Source organism: Callorhinus ursinus, unplaced genomic scaffold, assembly GCF_003265705.2.
Source record: "Callorhinus ursinus isolate GAN/ISIS: 27379988/994484 unplaced genomic scaffold, GSC_fseal_2.0 scaffold4, whole genome shotgun sequence".
Classification (NCBI taxonomy): Eukaryota; Metazoa; Chordata; class Mammalia; order Carnivora; family Otariidae; genus Callorhinus; species Callorhinus ursinus.
In genome coordinates, this window is record NW_027397066.1 from 116354592 (window position 1) to 116370094 (window position 15503).

At 37.4% G+C, this 15503-nt stretch overlaps 1 protein-coding gene across 5 annotated transcripts in view; it reads left to right on the forward strand.

Moving 5' to 3' along the window:
* Nucleotides 1–15503, forward strand: part of NAA15 (N-alpha-acetyltransferase 15, NatA auxiliary subunit) — an 80431-nt gene that overhangs the window by 16176 nt on the left and 48752 nt on the right. For 2 of the 5 annotated variants that reach the window (XM_025874213.2, XM_025874214.2), the window contains exon 2: nt 15178–15262. In XM_025874213.2, coding sequence (XP_025729998.1) covers nt 15178–15262 — 85 coding nt within the window. Of the gene's footprint in view, nt 1–1269; nt 1350–2084; nt 2183–9350; nt 9521–15177; nt 15263–15503 lie in introns of those variants that run through there. The other 3 variants (XM_073892275.1, XM_025874215.2, XM_073892276.1) reach the window with 3 other exon arrangements.

Genomic DNA, 15503 nt, shown 5'->3' on the forward strand with positions numbered 1-15503 from the left:
TTGAAGAACAAAGATGGTTAGCTTGAAAGAGAAGACTGAAGTCTTAGCTAAAATCAGTAAACAGAAGTTAGAGTGAGATAAGAGTTTGGCTCAGTATATCTGTAACAGAGTGAACTGGCAACACACGAGCTGTGTGACCACTTTCACCAGATGATGTTTAAGGTCTCTTCCGACTAGAGACTATAAAATAGCTTTGACTTGTTAAGTCTTATCTCAGTGGATCTTAGTTTTGTTTTTTTATTGTAGAAGAGAAATGTTAAAAAAAAATGGTATAAAACTAGGAGGAGAAAAGTCATCCTTACGATTTGTGTTCATGGTTGTTGTAGTTTGCCAGAAATTGTATGATATGAAAAGGACAACATACTGCAAATGGAAGTTCCAACTAAAATAATTTTGGGAAAGGGAGGATAAAGGTAGAGATCCTATGTTCATTTTGTTTTTTAAAGATTTATTTATTTATTTTGGAGAGAGAGTGCTGCAGCAGGGAGGGGCAGAAGGGGAAGGAGGGAGAGTCTGAAGCCGACTCTTGGCTGAGCGCAGAGCCCGACTTGGGACTCCATCTCATGTCCCTGAGATCACAACCTGAGCTGAAACCAAGAGTTGGATGCCTAACCGACTGTGCCATACAGGCGTCCCTCTGTGTTTTCTCTTTAGATTTTATTTATTTGACAGAGAGCGCAAACGGGGAGCAGCAGGCAGAGGGAGAAGCAGGCTTCATGCTGAGCCATCCAGGTGTCCCTCTGTGTTTTCTTTAGGGCGCCTGGGTGGCTCAGTTGGTTAAGCGACTGCCTTCGGCTCAGGTCATGATCCTGGAGTCTCGGGATCGAGTCCCACATTGGGCTCCCTGCTCAGCAGGGAGTCTACTTCTCCCTCTTGACCCTCTTCCCTCTCGTGCTCTCTATCTCTCATATTTTCTCTCTCAAATAAATAAATCTTTAAAAAAATAAAATAAAAAATTTTTCTCAAAAATTAAAGTATAATATACAGTAAAATGCACAGGACTTGAGTGTACTATTTTATTAGTTGTCTTGAGGGTACTGTTCTATTCATTTTGACAATTGCATATACCCATGAAACCTATGCCCTCAAAATGTAGAACATTTCCATCATCTCAGACCCTTTGTTCCCCTTGATTGTATAATTTAATTTAGTTTCCTCTTTCACTTTCTCTGCATTGAGTCAAGCTGGGTTAGGTCTAAATATTGTAAGCTGTAACTGATAACATAGTGCTTTATTTAAACTTAAATTTTTTTTTTTTTTTTTTTTAAGTAAACTCTACCACCATCGTGAGGCTGGAACTCACAACCGGGAGCTCAAGAGTCACATGCTCCACTGACTGAGCCAGCCAGGTGCCCCTATTTAAACATTTTTATTGAGTGCTTATTCAGGTTCTTTATATATGTTTGCATTCAGTTCTCACCTAAACCCTGCATGGTGGTTGATGATACAGTTGAGGCTATAGTTAGGCCAGTGATACAAAACTGTTTATTAAGTGGTTGCTAAGATTTGAACTCTAGACCATTGTTGTCCAATAGAATTTTTCATGATGATGGAAGCGTTCTACATCTGAGTTTCCAGGACATTAGCTACTGTTCACATGTGGCTGTTGAACAGCTGGGATATGGGTAGTGTGACTGAGGGGCTTTACTGAAGAATTTTTTTTTTTTAACGGGAAAAAGGGGGGAGGGGTGGGGGGAGGGAGAGAGAGAATCTTAAGCAGGCTTCATGCCCAGCATGAGCCCAATGTGGGCTTGATCTCATAACCCTGAGAACATGACCCAATAAGCTGAAATCAGGGGTCAGATGCTTTTTCTTTTTCTTTTTTTTTTTTTTTTTTAAACAGAGAGACACACAGGGAGAGAGGGAACACAAGCAGGGGGAGTGGGAGAGGGAGAAGCAGGCTTCCCGCGGAGCAGGGAGCCCGATGCGGGGCTCGATCCCACGACCCTGGGACCATGACCTGAGCCGAAGGCAGACACTTAACGACTGAGCCACCCAGGTGCCCCTTAAGAATTTTAATTTTTATTTAATTATTGATGAACTGAAATGTTAAATGGCTACAGCTCTAATTTCTGGCTCCGAAGGCTTTATGTGCTCTTTCTCTATATCTTTCTGCTCTATGGAAGTAGAACCACTAAAGTGGCTCCAATACACTTAGCACTAAGTGCCAGTCAGGCTTCTGGTAAGTGAATAAATCTTACTTGATTTGATTTTGGCATACCTAAGTTTTTAACTTTTTAACGGTGAAAATTTTCAAACGTGAAAATAATATAATGAACCTATCTCCTAATTTCGACAGTTACCAACTTTTAGTTCATTCTTTTTCATCTGTGACCTCTACCCCCTAGACTATTTTGAAGAAATCCCAGGCATCGTTTCAACATGGTTGACTTTTAAAGCCAAGTTTGGCTTTTATCATTTAGCTTGATTTGAAGCTGCTTTCTTTTTAATTAGTTTCAAAGAATGAAATGTTTCCTGGCATTAGCTGAGGGAAAGCAATGGAGGGATATATATAATACTAAAGAAAATCATGTAATTTTAATGCCAAATCTAAATTGTGTGTACAGTTTTTGCCTAGTTTCTTTATTTGCCCTGTCATAGTTCCTACTTCTTAGGGAACTGTTTTTTTCTGTACCAAGAATTCAGAAAAAGATGATGAACTTTCTTTCTGGGCAATAGATAACCTTATGTAGTTTATCTGGGCTTTTCACAGCTTGTCCAGCTATTCTGTTTACTCTATTTACTTTTTAAAGATTTATTTTAGAGAGTACTTGTGCGGGCGGGGGGAGGGGCAAAGGGAGAGCATCTTCAAGCCGACTCCCCACTGAGCACCAAGCCCCAGGTGGGGGCTCAATCCCACAATGAGACCATCACCTGATCCAAAACTAAGAGTCAGTCGCCCAACTGCCTGAGCCACCCGGGCACCCCCAGCTATTCTGTTCTATTTATATAAACAGCCACCTGTTTTGGAGATGTCTTGACTGCCTTCATATTCATTTCATTATATATGCACAAGGAGAGAGAGCAAAACGCAGGCAGGCTCCATGTCCAGCATGGAGCCCGACGCAGGGCTCGATCCCACAATCCTGAGATCATGACCCAAGCTGAAATAGAGTCGGACACTTAACCAACTGAGCCACCCAGGTGCCCCAGCCTCCTTCATATTAGTCAAATTAGAGATCATTTTTCTAGGAAGAACAATGGAATAATTTTCAATATTATGACAAAAGTTCTGTTACTTAACATCGTGAGTTTCATTTGCTATGATCTCATGGTACCGTAGTGCCTCACCTCAGGACATTGTGCTGATGAACTATGCTGGAGGATCCCAGAGGATCCCCTCTTTTGGGATTCCTCTGGCACAAGTGCCTAAGGTTATGTTCATTTTTTTAAAAATCTCTCTCTCTGTTCTTCAGATTGGATAAATTTTATCGATTTACCAGTACACTGATTCTTTCCTGTTAACTCCATTATGGTATTGAGCCCATATGATGAGTTTCCTTATCTTCCCAAAAAAAGTGTTACAAAGTGTTTAGTAATTGCTTCCTCTGGTATTTTTATAATAGCTAATTTAAAGTCTTAAATCTCTCTCATCTCCACATTGGCATCTGTAAATTGTCTTTTTCCTTGCAAGTTGAGATTTTTCCTGTTTCTTCACATGCCATATAATTTGGATTTTATCCTGGACATTTTAAATATCAGCTTCTCAGAATCTGGGTCTTATTGAGATCCTATGGAGAATGTTAATTTTGTTTTAGCAAATCTGGTTAGGTTCAAGCTGCAAGTCTCAACTCTTTTCTTTGGGCTGTGGTTCTAGTATCAGTTCAGTTTTTAAAATCTTTGTAGTCAGTTTTAAAATCCTGTTGCTGTGCCACCCAGGAACTAGTCTGAGTCCTGGACAGCGTATCTGTTACTTCATTTCTCAGTCTTCAGTGTCGTGAATAGGATCACATCCAAGCATGTGCAGTTTAGGGGTGAGCCATAAGTAACTATGGGGGTGCTTTCTCTAGTTCCTCCTTCTTTGTGATATTCTTGGTACTTTCTGTTTCACTGAGTCTTCTCTTTTCATCCTCTGGCTAGAAAGCTGGGGTTCTAGTTATTTTACCGTACTCTGCACTTTCGTGATTATGCCTGTTTCTGGCTAGAGCTTATCAAATACATTGGTCTCAAAAGAGCTAGCTTTTGGTTTCAGTGATTTCCACAGTTTTTTTTTCTATTACATTGATTTTGTTCTTAACCTTTTTTGTTTCCTTGCTGCTTACTTGGGAGTTTAATTTGCTCTTAGTTTTCTAATTTCTTAAGGTAGAAGCTGGCATAATTGGAGACCTTTTATAATACAGGCTTTTTTCTAACTAGTTCCATAATTTTCTCTTGTGTTGTTACTTTTCAGCAATTGGATTGTGATGTGCCTCTCTTTTCCCATCTTTTTTCGGTTTATCCTGCTTGGGATTTGTTGAGATTCTTGGATCTGTGGATTTAGAGTTTTCATCAAATTTGCATTTTTTTTTTTTTAAGATTTATTTCTTTATTTGACACAGCAAGTGAGTGAGCACAGAAGCAGGGGGAGCGGGAGAGGGAGAAGCAGGCTTCCCGCTGATCAGGGAGCCCGATGAGGGGCTCAGTCCCAGGACTCTGAGATCATGACCTAAGCTGAAGGCAGACGCTTTACTGACTGAGCCACCCAGGCTCCCCACCATTTGCAGTTTTTTGTATTTATCCCACTTCAGTCTTTATTTCCTTTTGATGCTCCTGTTACATGTATGTGTTCCACTATTAGACTACTTGTTACAGGTCATTGAGTTTCTCTGTTTTCTTTCCCTGCTACCCTCTTCATTTTCCTGTTGCGGCTTCCATTTTGGATCATTTCTGATACGTTTTCACGTTCATTGCAGCCACTTTATGTTGTCTCATTTTTTTGTTTTGTTTTGTTTTTTTAAGATTTTATTTATTTGAGAGAGAGAGAGAATGAGAGACAAAGCACATGAGATGGGGGGAGGGTCAGCGGGAGAAGCAGACTCCCTGCCAAGCAGGGAGCCCGATGCGGGACTCGATCCAGGGACTCCAGGATCATGACCTGAGCCAAAGGCAGTCGCTTAACCAACTGAGCCACCCAGACGCCCTGTCTCATTGGTTTTATGTTCACTGCACTGGCTTCAAATTCACTGCAGTATCTATATTTTAAATCTATATGATTAACTTTTCACTTTTTGGTATTTTTTATTCTACAATGTCTGTATTTTTAAGTTTCCATTTTTCCTGTGTTTTAAATACATACTTTTTAAAAATTTTATTTTTAGGTAATCTCTATACCCAACATGGGGCTTAAACCTTCAACCCCAAGATCAAGTTACATGTTCCACAGGCTGAGCCAGGCACCCCTTTTTTCTTTTTTCTCTTTCTTTCTTTCCCTTTCTTTTTCTTTCTTTCTTTTTCTTTCTTTCTTTCTTTCTTTCTTTCTTTCTTTCTTTCTTTCTTTCTTTCTTCTTTCTTTGTCTGTCTGTCTTTCTTTCTTTCTTTCTTTTTCCTTCCTTCTTTCCTTCCTTCCTTCTTTCCTTCCTTCCTTCCTTCCTTCCTTCCTTCCTTCCTTCTGTTCTTTTCGTTCTTTCTCTCCGCCCCCCCCCAATGTGGGGCTTGAACTCATGACCCTAAGATCGAGTTACATGCTCTATTGACTAAGGCTAGCCAGGTCCCTCCCCCTCACCACCAAATTTCCATTTTTCTTTTGAGATTTTCTGTTTGTTTTCTGATTGGGTCCATGTTTTCCTTTTAGTCCTTTAATATTATGTAATAGTTAACTGTTCTGAAGTCTTTGCTACTTCCATCATCATCATTTTTGAATTTCTGTTGATTTTTTTTTCCCCTGTATGTCATGGGTCACAATTTTTGTTTTTTCACCTTTCTAATAATTTTTGTTTTTTCATAATACTGGGTAATATAGACACTAGGACATTGAACATCTGGATCCCATTGGCTTTCTTAATAGAGTTTTGTTTTGACAGACTGTTAATTTGCTTGTGCATCAGCTTCTCTCCAGTGCTTGTTTTAAGGCTTTAATAAAAGTGGGTCTAGATTAGCCTTATTCCTAAAATGTTGGCTTTCTGGGTCTGAATCTTGGGAGTATTCAGTGAAGTCTCTAACTGGATGTTAGGAACTCAGATGTCTCCTCCCATCCATGTATGAATGAGCACCAATAGTTGTTCTGCTCATGCTAGTTGATAGTTGTTTTTTCCTAGCTTCTGTAGAATCTTTCAGTGAACCCGCTCAGCTTAATATTTGACAAAAGATTCAGGGGTGCCTGGGTGGCTCAGCAGTTAAGCATCCAACTCCTGATTTTGACTCAGGTCATGATCTCAGGGTTGTGAGATCGAGCCCCATGTAGACTCCACGCTCAGTGCAGAGTCACTTGAGATTCTCTACCTCTCCCCTCCTCTGCTTGCCCGCACACGCAGCGGCTCTCTCTTCCAGGCTCTCAAATAAATAAATAAAATCTTAAAGTGTGTTTGACTAAAGATTCCTGGGCAGATTTCCAAAGCTTCATCTTTGTACAGTTTTCTCTGATACCCTGCCCCATAAACTCTAGCTATGGGAGCACTTTCTAACTCAGATTATCTGCTTAGATCAGTGAGACTGCCATCTTTTGTCTGTGCCCCCCCCCCCCCCCATTCTGTAGTCTGGAAAATGCCTCTAGGCAGAAAAAAGGATTTTCTTGGGATTTACCTTGATTCCCTTCTGAGATCACAGTCTTGTGTTGGCTGTCATCCAACATCTGAAAATAATTATTTCATATTCCTAACTAGTTTTATGCTTGGCAGAAGTTTCATCTTTTTTTCTTTTTCTTTTTTTCCGCCCAGAAGTATTATTTGTGTTAGTTATTCCTATACATTTGGAAGCAGGAGTCTCAGAGTGTATTTAGCACAATGGGGTTTTTTATATATTAGGACAATTTATTCTATTCTAATTATATCCTATTTTTCTTTACTTTTTTTTAAGATCTATTTATTTTTAGAGAGAGAGTGAGCACAAGCAGGAGGGGCAGAGGGAGAGGGAGCGAGAATATCAAGCAGACTCCATGCTCACTGTGGAGCCCAATGTGGGGCTCTATCGCACAACCCTGAGACCACCATCTGAGTCAAACCAAGAGTCAGAGGCTTAATCAGCTGTGCCACCGCAGTGCCCCATGCTTTACCCTTTCTAGAGCATAGTGTTAGTATTTTAAAATTTAACTCCTACTGGAAGATAATAGTCTACAATGTTCTAGTATTTTTGAAACTGTTATGTCTAATTTTGAATTAACATATACCCATGTTATGGGCAAGAGAACATATAGAGCACTGTGGCATTCATTCCATACCAAGGGAAACCCTTATAGTTTTGAAATTTTAAGAACTCCCAAATACAAGAGTTTTAGAGATAGGATTGTAGACTACTTCTTTTTTTAAACAGTCGTCATGCTGGGCTTGAACTCACAATCCTGGGATCAAGACCTGAGCTGAGATCAAGAGTCAGATGCTGAACTGAGTGAGCCACACAGGCGCCCCTGTAGACTTGTAGTTTTATTTATGGATGATTCCACTGTAGAGAGCTTAATGTCTATCATGATGTTTTAGAAAACCTGTTTTAAATGAATATAAAACTTTTCTTCAAAGTATACTGTATATAGTATTTTTGCATCTTTTCCTAAGTAAAAGTTCCTTAAAAACTTAACTTTCAGCCTATGGGATTGGTTAAGGCATTAAGAATCTTGTCATGATGCCTTCCTTTTATATAGTTCTGTAGAATTAACTTTAGTGTTAGTGTTACATGGGATTTGAAAAATAAGCAAATCTATTTTTTTCATTTTGTACATCTTTTTGAATGGTTCAAAAAAAGAATTTTTATATATTTTATATTTGTTGTTATCTTTTCTATTAAACTAGGAATACTACTCTTCATTTGTAATGAGTGACCTGTTGTAGAAGTAGTGCATTTAGGAGAAAATGATTGGGATCCATTTCCTTAAATACATACTGATTCTTGAGTATGAAGAAATGAATTCTTAGCAGTTTTTTGAGGAGTATGTATGCCATTTTGAATTATTTTTACAGATCACATTGACAGGAGATAATTGGTTTAATGACAATGAGTGTAATTTTAATATGGAAGACTGCCAGATTTTATTAATTGAGAACATAATCATTAGGAATTGAAACTTAATTATTGGTCTGAAATGTGTGATAAAATAAAAAGCTAGGTAGTATACTGTTATCACATTTAAAGAAAGTGGAGTTTGTTGTTTAATTTTCATTTGGTAAACTCAATTATGTGGGGGAATTATCCAATTAGTTAATTATTCTGTGTGTTCATTTTTCTCACCTTTTGAAACTTTTATTGCCCATTTATTTGATTATAATAATAAGTAAGAAAAGAAACAAGGTGAGGGGCCCCTGCGTGGCTTAGTCGGTTAAGCCTCTGACTGTTGGTTTCAGTTCAGGTCATGATCTCAGGGTCCTGAGAACAAGCCCCAAGTTGGGCTCTGTGCTCAAGAGGGGAGTCTGCTTGAGATTTTCCCTCTTCCTCTGCCTCTTGCCCCCACCCCCCATGCACTTCTCTCTGTCTAAAATAAATACATCTTTAAAAAATAAAAACAAGGTGAGATAATGTTTGAATTTGATTAGAAGATCTGTTAAAAGGTTATAGGCTTTTTAAATTTTTTAAAAAGATTTTATTTATTTATTTGACAGAAAGAGTGAGCACAAGCAGGGGGAGCAGGAGAGGCAGAGGGAGAAGCAGATTACCCTGCTGAGCAGGGAGCCTGGTGCAGGGCTCAATCCCAGGACCCCACCCAGGTGCCCCAGCTTTTTAAATTTTTATTTATTTTTTAAGTAGGCTCCATTCCCAATGTGGTACTTGAACTCACGACCCTGAGATTGAGAGAGTCGAATGCTCTACTGATGGAGCCAGCAGGCACCCCAAAACTATAGGCTGTTTTTTTTTTTTTTTAAAGAGAGGGAGCGTGAGTGGGGGTTGGGGGTGGGGGAAAAAGGGAGAGAGGGAATCTTAAGCAGGCTCCATGCCCAGCACAGAGCCCAGTGTGGGGCTCGATTCTGTCAGGACCTTGAGATCATGACCTGAGCTGAAATCAGGAGTCAGACATTTAACCGACTGAGCTACCCAGGTTCCTCCCCCCCCAACAAAAACTATAGCCTTTAATAACATTTATGATAATAAAATTTATAAAATTTCTATATATAATGGAAAGAGCTCTCAGCTTCAGAGGGCCTAGGATGTAGTCTAAATTTTGCCAGTAACTAGGTAAATTGCTTGTTTTCTTAATCTTACTGTACAATAAGGATTGAACCTTTTATTCTTAGTTTACAGGAGTATCATGAAGATTAAATGAGATGTTAGTGTGCAATCCCTTTGAAAAATGTGGTGCTGTAAACAATGTAAGGTATTTCCAGTAAGACCAAGAAAAAAACAACTGGAATCCTGAGTATTTTAAGTTCAACTATACAAAATAAAGTCACATTGTGCATGTCAAGTAAGAATATAAACATCTATGATTTTTATATGCTTGTTATCAATTATATTTATACAGGTTCACATGTATACTATGGGACAGTAGACTTCTGTAGTTTTTGGATTAAAACCTTATTAACAAATCAGAATGTTAATAGCATTTGCCTCTGTAATGGGATATAGCTTAATTTCCTTCCTTCCTCCCTCCCTCCCTCCCTCCCCTCCCCTTCCCTTCCTCTTCCCCTTCCTTCCTCCCTCCTTCCCTTCCTCCCTCCCTCTCTCTCTCTCTTTCTTTCTTTCTTTTTCTTTTTTTCTGCTTTCTACAGTGGCATTATATCTTTTGTGTTAGAGGTTTTCTTTTTTAAACAGACTTTTTTCTTCCTATTTTTTTTTTCCGTGCTACACTACTCAACTGTAGTAGAAAGGTAGTTGTAATGGCTAGGTGTAATGGCTCTGAATCCAGATTGTCTGGTTTAAATCTTTTTTTTCCATCACCTAGTAGCTGTGTGACATTGGCCAAATTTTATAATCTCCCTGGACCTCAAATAATCTCATCTAAAATGAGGATAAAAAGAGTGCTTACTTCATACCATTGTGAGATTAAATGAGTATTCCCTGTAAAGTATTTAGCACAGTACCTGGCATTCAGTAAATGCTCAATAAGTATTAGCTGTTAGTACTGTTTTACATGTTTTTTCCTGGCAAGTTATCTCCAGGACTTAAGGACTCTTTCTGATACTCAGCAAAGTATTTAAGACTACATAACTAGTTTATTGTCTGAAGTCAGTTTTTAAGACCAGAGCTATTTGATTCCATAGGTAGCTCTTCACTGTTTGACTAATTCCTTTAAGTAAATTTTTCCATTCATAATGTTACTAGTATGTAAAAATTACCTACAAATATAATGCTAGGATTATGACATAGTGATCACATTTTATGTGGTTTGTTTACTTGAGCAGAGAAGAACTACACTCCTTTTGTACCATATTTATTGTATTGGCTTTGGTAAATTTAAGCCTTAGGTATAAAAGCAATTTTTAATCCAAAATAAATTAAAAGATACTAAGTTTTTGCTGACCTACTACTGAACCATTAGTTCAGGTAGGTTATTAATTTTAGGTATTTTTTTGTTGCTTTCATGTATTTTTTTGTACTCTCAGCTTTTAATAAATGTTCACATTTTTCCCGTCTTTTGGTGAAGATATGTTTTTATTTTTGTTTATTTTGATGTAATTAAGCACCTCTAATGTTTATGGGCTGTTAGTATAACCTCTTTCAGATGCATTTTTTCAAGACCCCCAATTATTTTTTAAATTTTTTTTAAAGATTTTATTTATTTATTTGCAAGAGAAAGTGCACAGAGGGAAAGGGAGAAGCAGACTCCCTGCTGAGCAGAGAGCCTGATTTGGGGCTTGATCCCAGGACGTTGAGATCATGATTTGAGCTGAAATCAAGAGTTAGATGCTTAACTGACTGAGCCACCCATGCACTCCTCCTTGCACAATCTTTTAATGAACTGTCTTTTTGATATTGACTTATAGGAGTTCTTTATATTTTATATATAGATATAGGATCTTTGTTGGGCATTGCATATGTCTTCTCTGGCTTGCCCCTTTTTTTTTTTTTCAAGATTTTATTTATTTATTTGAGAGAGAGATTGAGCAGGTGGAGAGGCAGAGGCTGACTTCCCCACTGAGCAGGGAGCCCTATGCGGGGCTTAATTCCAGGACCCTGGGATCATGACTTGAGCCGAAGGCAAACGCTTAACCAACTGAGCCACCCACATGCCCCTGACTTACCTTTTATTAAAACATCTTAAACATTTAAACTTTCCTGTTGAAGGGATAAGGGAGCTTGTCAACCTAACATATAATGAAGATATTTAAAATTTTTATTGGGAAGCTTTATTGTTTTACCTTTTTCATTTAGCTTTGTGATGCTTTTAGAATTTTTCTTTTGTTCAGAAGGGTCATTGTTTGGCCTCATGAAGTTTCACCTTACATATTTAAGACTTAGTACTCAACAATTTTTAGCAACAGATGCATGGGGACTCTGCTAGTTGATTTTTTCTGTCTTTTTTCTCTGTACTTCAGTTTGGGTAGTTTCTATTGCTGTGTCTTCCATTTCACTGATTTTTTCTTCCACGGTGTCAATACCTTTAATTTGATGACATTTTCACTGTATATATTATATTTTTCACCTCTAGAAGCACTATTTGGTTGTTTTTTTATATGTTTTGTTTCTCTTTTCACATGTTTATATTTTCCTTAAACTCTTGAGCATTTAGTTGTCTTGATATTTTGACCTTATTATTTCATCATTTCTTATTTCTCCTGGTTATGGATCATGTTTTCTTGCTTAGCTTATATAATAATATTTTATTGGATGTTGGGTATTTATGAATTTTACATTGTTTTATATGACTTATCTGTCTTTAAAGAGTGTCGGACTTTGTTAATAGCAGACAGTGAAGGTACTTGTATATCAGCCTAGGGCTTTGTTTAGGGTGGGTCTAGAGTACACTTACTCTAGGGCTAGTTTTTGTCTTCTGCTCAGCAGACCTTTTTGCAGTATTTACTGAATTCTTTGGGTGTTCATTGAAGACTCCATTCTGGCTATTTGGAATTCTCAGTACCATGTGAACCCTGAAAATTCTTGAACCTACTGCTTCCTGGTCATTCTTTGTTTGACCTCATGAAGTTTCCCTCTACATATTCAAGACTTAGCACTCATAGTTTTCAGCAACCAATGCATTTGGACCCCCTGCAGATTTTTAAATTTCTTTCTCTGAAAGTTCCATCAGCATTTGCTTTATCATTTGGTTGGCCTCATTAAACTTCATTCAGTCTTTGTCTCTTCAACTCTGTGTGGACTATTGTGCTCTGCTTGGGATCCTTCTCCCTTGTACTATGATCTATAAAGCAGGGGCATTTCTAAGCCTGTCATCCCCCCCCCCCCCCCCCCGCATGGTTCACAACCCTGTGCTGCCTATTGTACAATGCCTGACAAGAGTTATTTCATGTTTTGTCCATTTTTGTTGTTTATAGTAAGTAGAAGGGCAAGTTCAACCTCACGTATTCCATCATGGCCAAAAGTGGAAGTTCCCTTAGTGTATTTTTACAGAAATAAATTTTCAGAGGTACACCTGGGTGGCTCAGTCAGTTAAGCATCCCACTCTTATCAGCTCTTGATCTCAAGCCCCATGTTGGGCTCCATACTGAGCATGAAACCTACTTAGATAAAATTAAAAAAAAAAAAAGTTTTCAGAAAGCTAATTGAGGATTTTAAGAATAATGCCCTTAAACTGTTCTTTGTATGTATATAGTTCCTGGAAAACATTGACACATCAGGAGTGTCCCTTTGAACTAGTGTTTACATCATAGCTATACCTAATTACTATAAGAAAAACACACTGTAGTTAGGCTTTCTGTTGAGTAAATAGGAACATGAAATTTAATTATTTTGTTATGTTTCTTTGACTACATATGATTAATGATAGCCCTGAGTTACTGCTTCTGCTTTCCCTTCCCTCTTATCCCCAGATAACTCTGCCTGTTGAGTGTATAGTTGATTATGGGGAGGGGGGCAGGAAATTAGGAAGCTATTGTAGAGAAATTGGGACTAATGGTACCTACTAGAGGATGGAAGTATGAGTGAAAGAAAACACCAAAGATAAATGAGGTTTGTTTGTTTTTGTTTTTTTTTTTCTTCACATCTGGTTGGGTGAGTTGAGGGAAGAGCATCTACTGAGATGATGAAGACTTGGTACAGAACAGATTCTGGGGGAAAAATTCAGTTGTGTTTTGGATATATTAAGTTTGAGAGGAGAAACAGCAAAATAGAGAAGATGAGTACGTAGTTGTTATAGAACAATTCTGTAGTTGCTCTAGCATTGAGCTTAAGCAGTTGATTTCTTTGATGCCAAATGTAAAATTTTACATTTTCATTGTTTTGTTTCTACATTTTTTCCTGCTGTGATTTTGTCATCATTTGCATTAAGTCTCCCAGATTTTGATGATAGTTGTAAGTAAAATTTGCTTAAATTTATGACAGTGAATTCTGGCATAGATTATTGTATCTTTTAGATGCAGGCTTTTTCCTGTAACAAATAGAATGATTTAAAAAATAATTATTGGGGCACTTGGGTGCCTCAGTCGGTTAGGCATCTGACTCTTGATTTTGGCTCAGGTCTTAATCTCAGTGGGGTGAGTTCAAGCCCTGCATTGGGGTCCACGCTGGGCATGGAGCCTACTTAAAAAATAATAATAATAATTAAAAAAATAATTGTTATTAGTGAAACCACACATTGATACCTGAAAGTCAAAAGCACTAAAACATGATAAAAAAAAAATATGTCCCCTTCTCCCCTACCCCCTCACCCTTTCACCTTCCCACTTCAGAATCAAGCACTCTCTTAGCCATACTCTTTTGGTATTTACTTTCTTGTTGTTTAGTAATATACCACTGTACTTGGTACATGACTTTTAGAAAACATTTGTTGACTTCTGGTTATGGAAAAGAAGGACTTAGAACATCATTCACACATTCGTCCACTTTCCTTTTCCTCATTACCCTGTCATAGTTGTATCACAACATTTTGATAAACTGGCACTGAATATTTACATTTTTATAATTATGCATGTATTGTTCACTGTTAAGCTAAATATTACACTAAGACCATACTTTCTTATATAAGCCTTTATTTCTCCTGAGTTAATACTTGCTCATGCAGTTGGTTTTCTGTAGACCTATTGCTCATTTTCCCCAGATGTGTCTGATTTTTTATCATTTGCTTATAAATAATAATTTCCATATTCTGAAATATATTAGTTTCATTTTGCCCTTACTGGAAACCTATTCCATGATGGTCTTTGGCTTCCTTTTTTAATTTGGAGTGGTTGTTCTCTAGTTCTTTTTTCTGTGTTAGATTTATTTACCAAGTGCCATATTGTCTTGTTTTGTTTGATTCCTTTTAATGGCTTCATAAGGAAGAATGCATAGAGATAAAATTTTAGCTTTCTTAGAAGCCTGTGAGTGTCATTTTCACAACTTGATTGATAATTTGGCTGGGTGTAGCATTCTAGGTCAAAACTTGATTTCACTCTGAATTTCGAAGGCTATGTATAGATGTTTTCTAGTTTTTAGCCGTATTCCATTATTATTTTGGAATAAAATTTCAGTGATAATCTGATTACAGATCCTTTTTATGTGACTTCCCCCCCCCCCTCTGGAGCTTTTCTTTATTTTCAAGGCTTTGAAATTTCATCATGATGTGCCATGGTATAGGTCTTTTTTTTCTTTTTCATTATTTTGCATGCCACTTGTTCATCCATGTGGCTTGAGAGACTTCTTTTCTTCAGTAAGAAGAAAATATTATTTTAAAATACAATTTCCATACCTTTATTTTCTTTCAGTTTTCATTTTCTATAACACTTGCTGGACATTTTGGAGTGAGCTGATGATTTCTTATTTTTCCTAACCTATATTCTGTCTGTCTTGCTTTTACTTTCTGTATTTGAATCTTCTGTATTTTTTTTTTTTTACTGGAATTTTAGTGGGATTTAGGAGAATATGGAAATAACATTTGATCATTCTGTGTATTTAGTAATCAGAATTTTAGTATTGAATTTAAAATTGCATTTCTTCCTAAATTCTGTTTTTTCTTTTTTGTTTTGACAGAGATGTTACGAACATAAACAGTATCGAAATGGATTGAAATTCTGTAAACAAATCCTCTCTAATCCCAAATTTGCAGAGCATGGAGGTAAGTGTAAATAACATACTTGTAAGTGTAAGTAAATAAAGCTTTGCTAACTTGTTTGACTTCACTTATTTGGATTCTGTTACTCTCAGCTGCCCTATTTTTCAGAGAGAATAGACCTTCTTTGACTCTTGTGTGAAGATGTTTTAATACTGTAGTTTGAATTTAATATTAAGAAAACTGTAACCCCTTCTACTTGATTTCTGGTTTATTCCTGCTTTGCAGATTAATGCTGTAGGAAAGG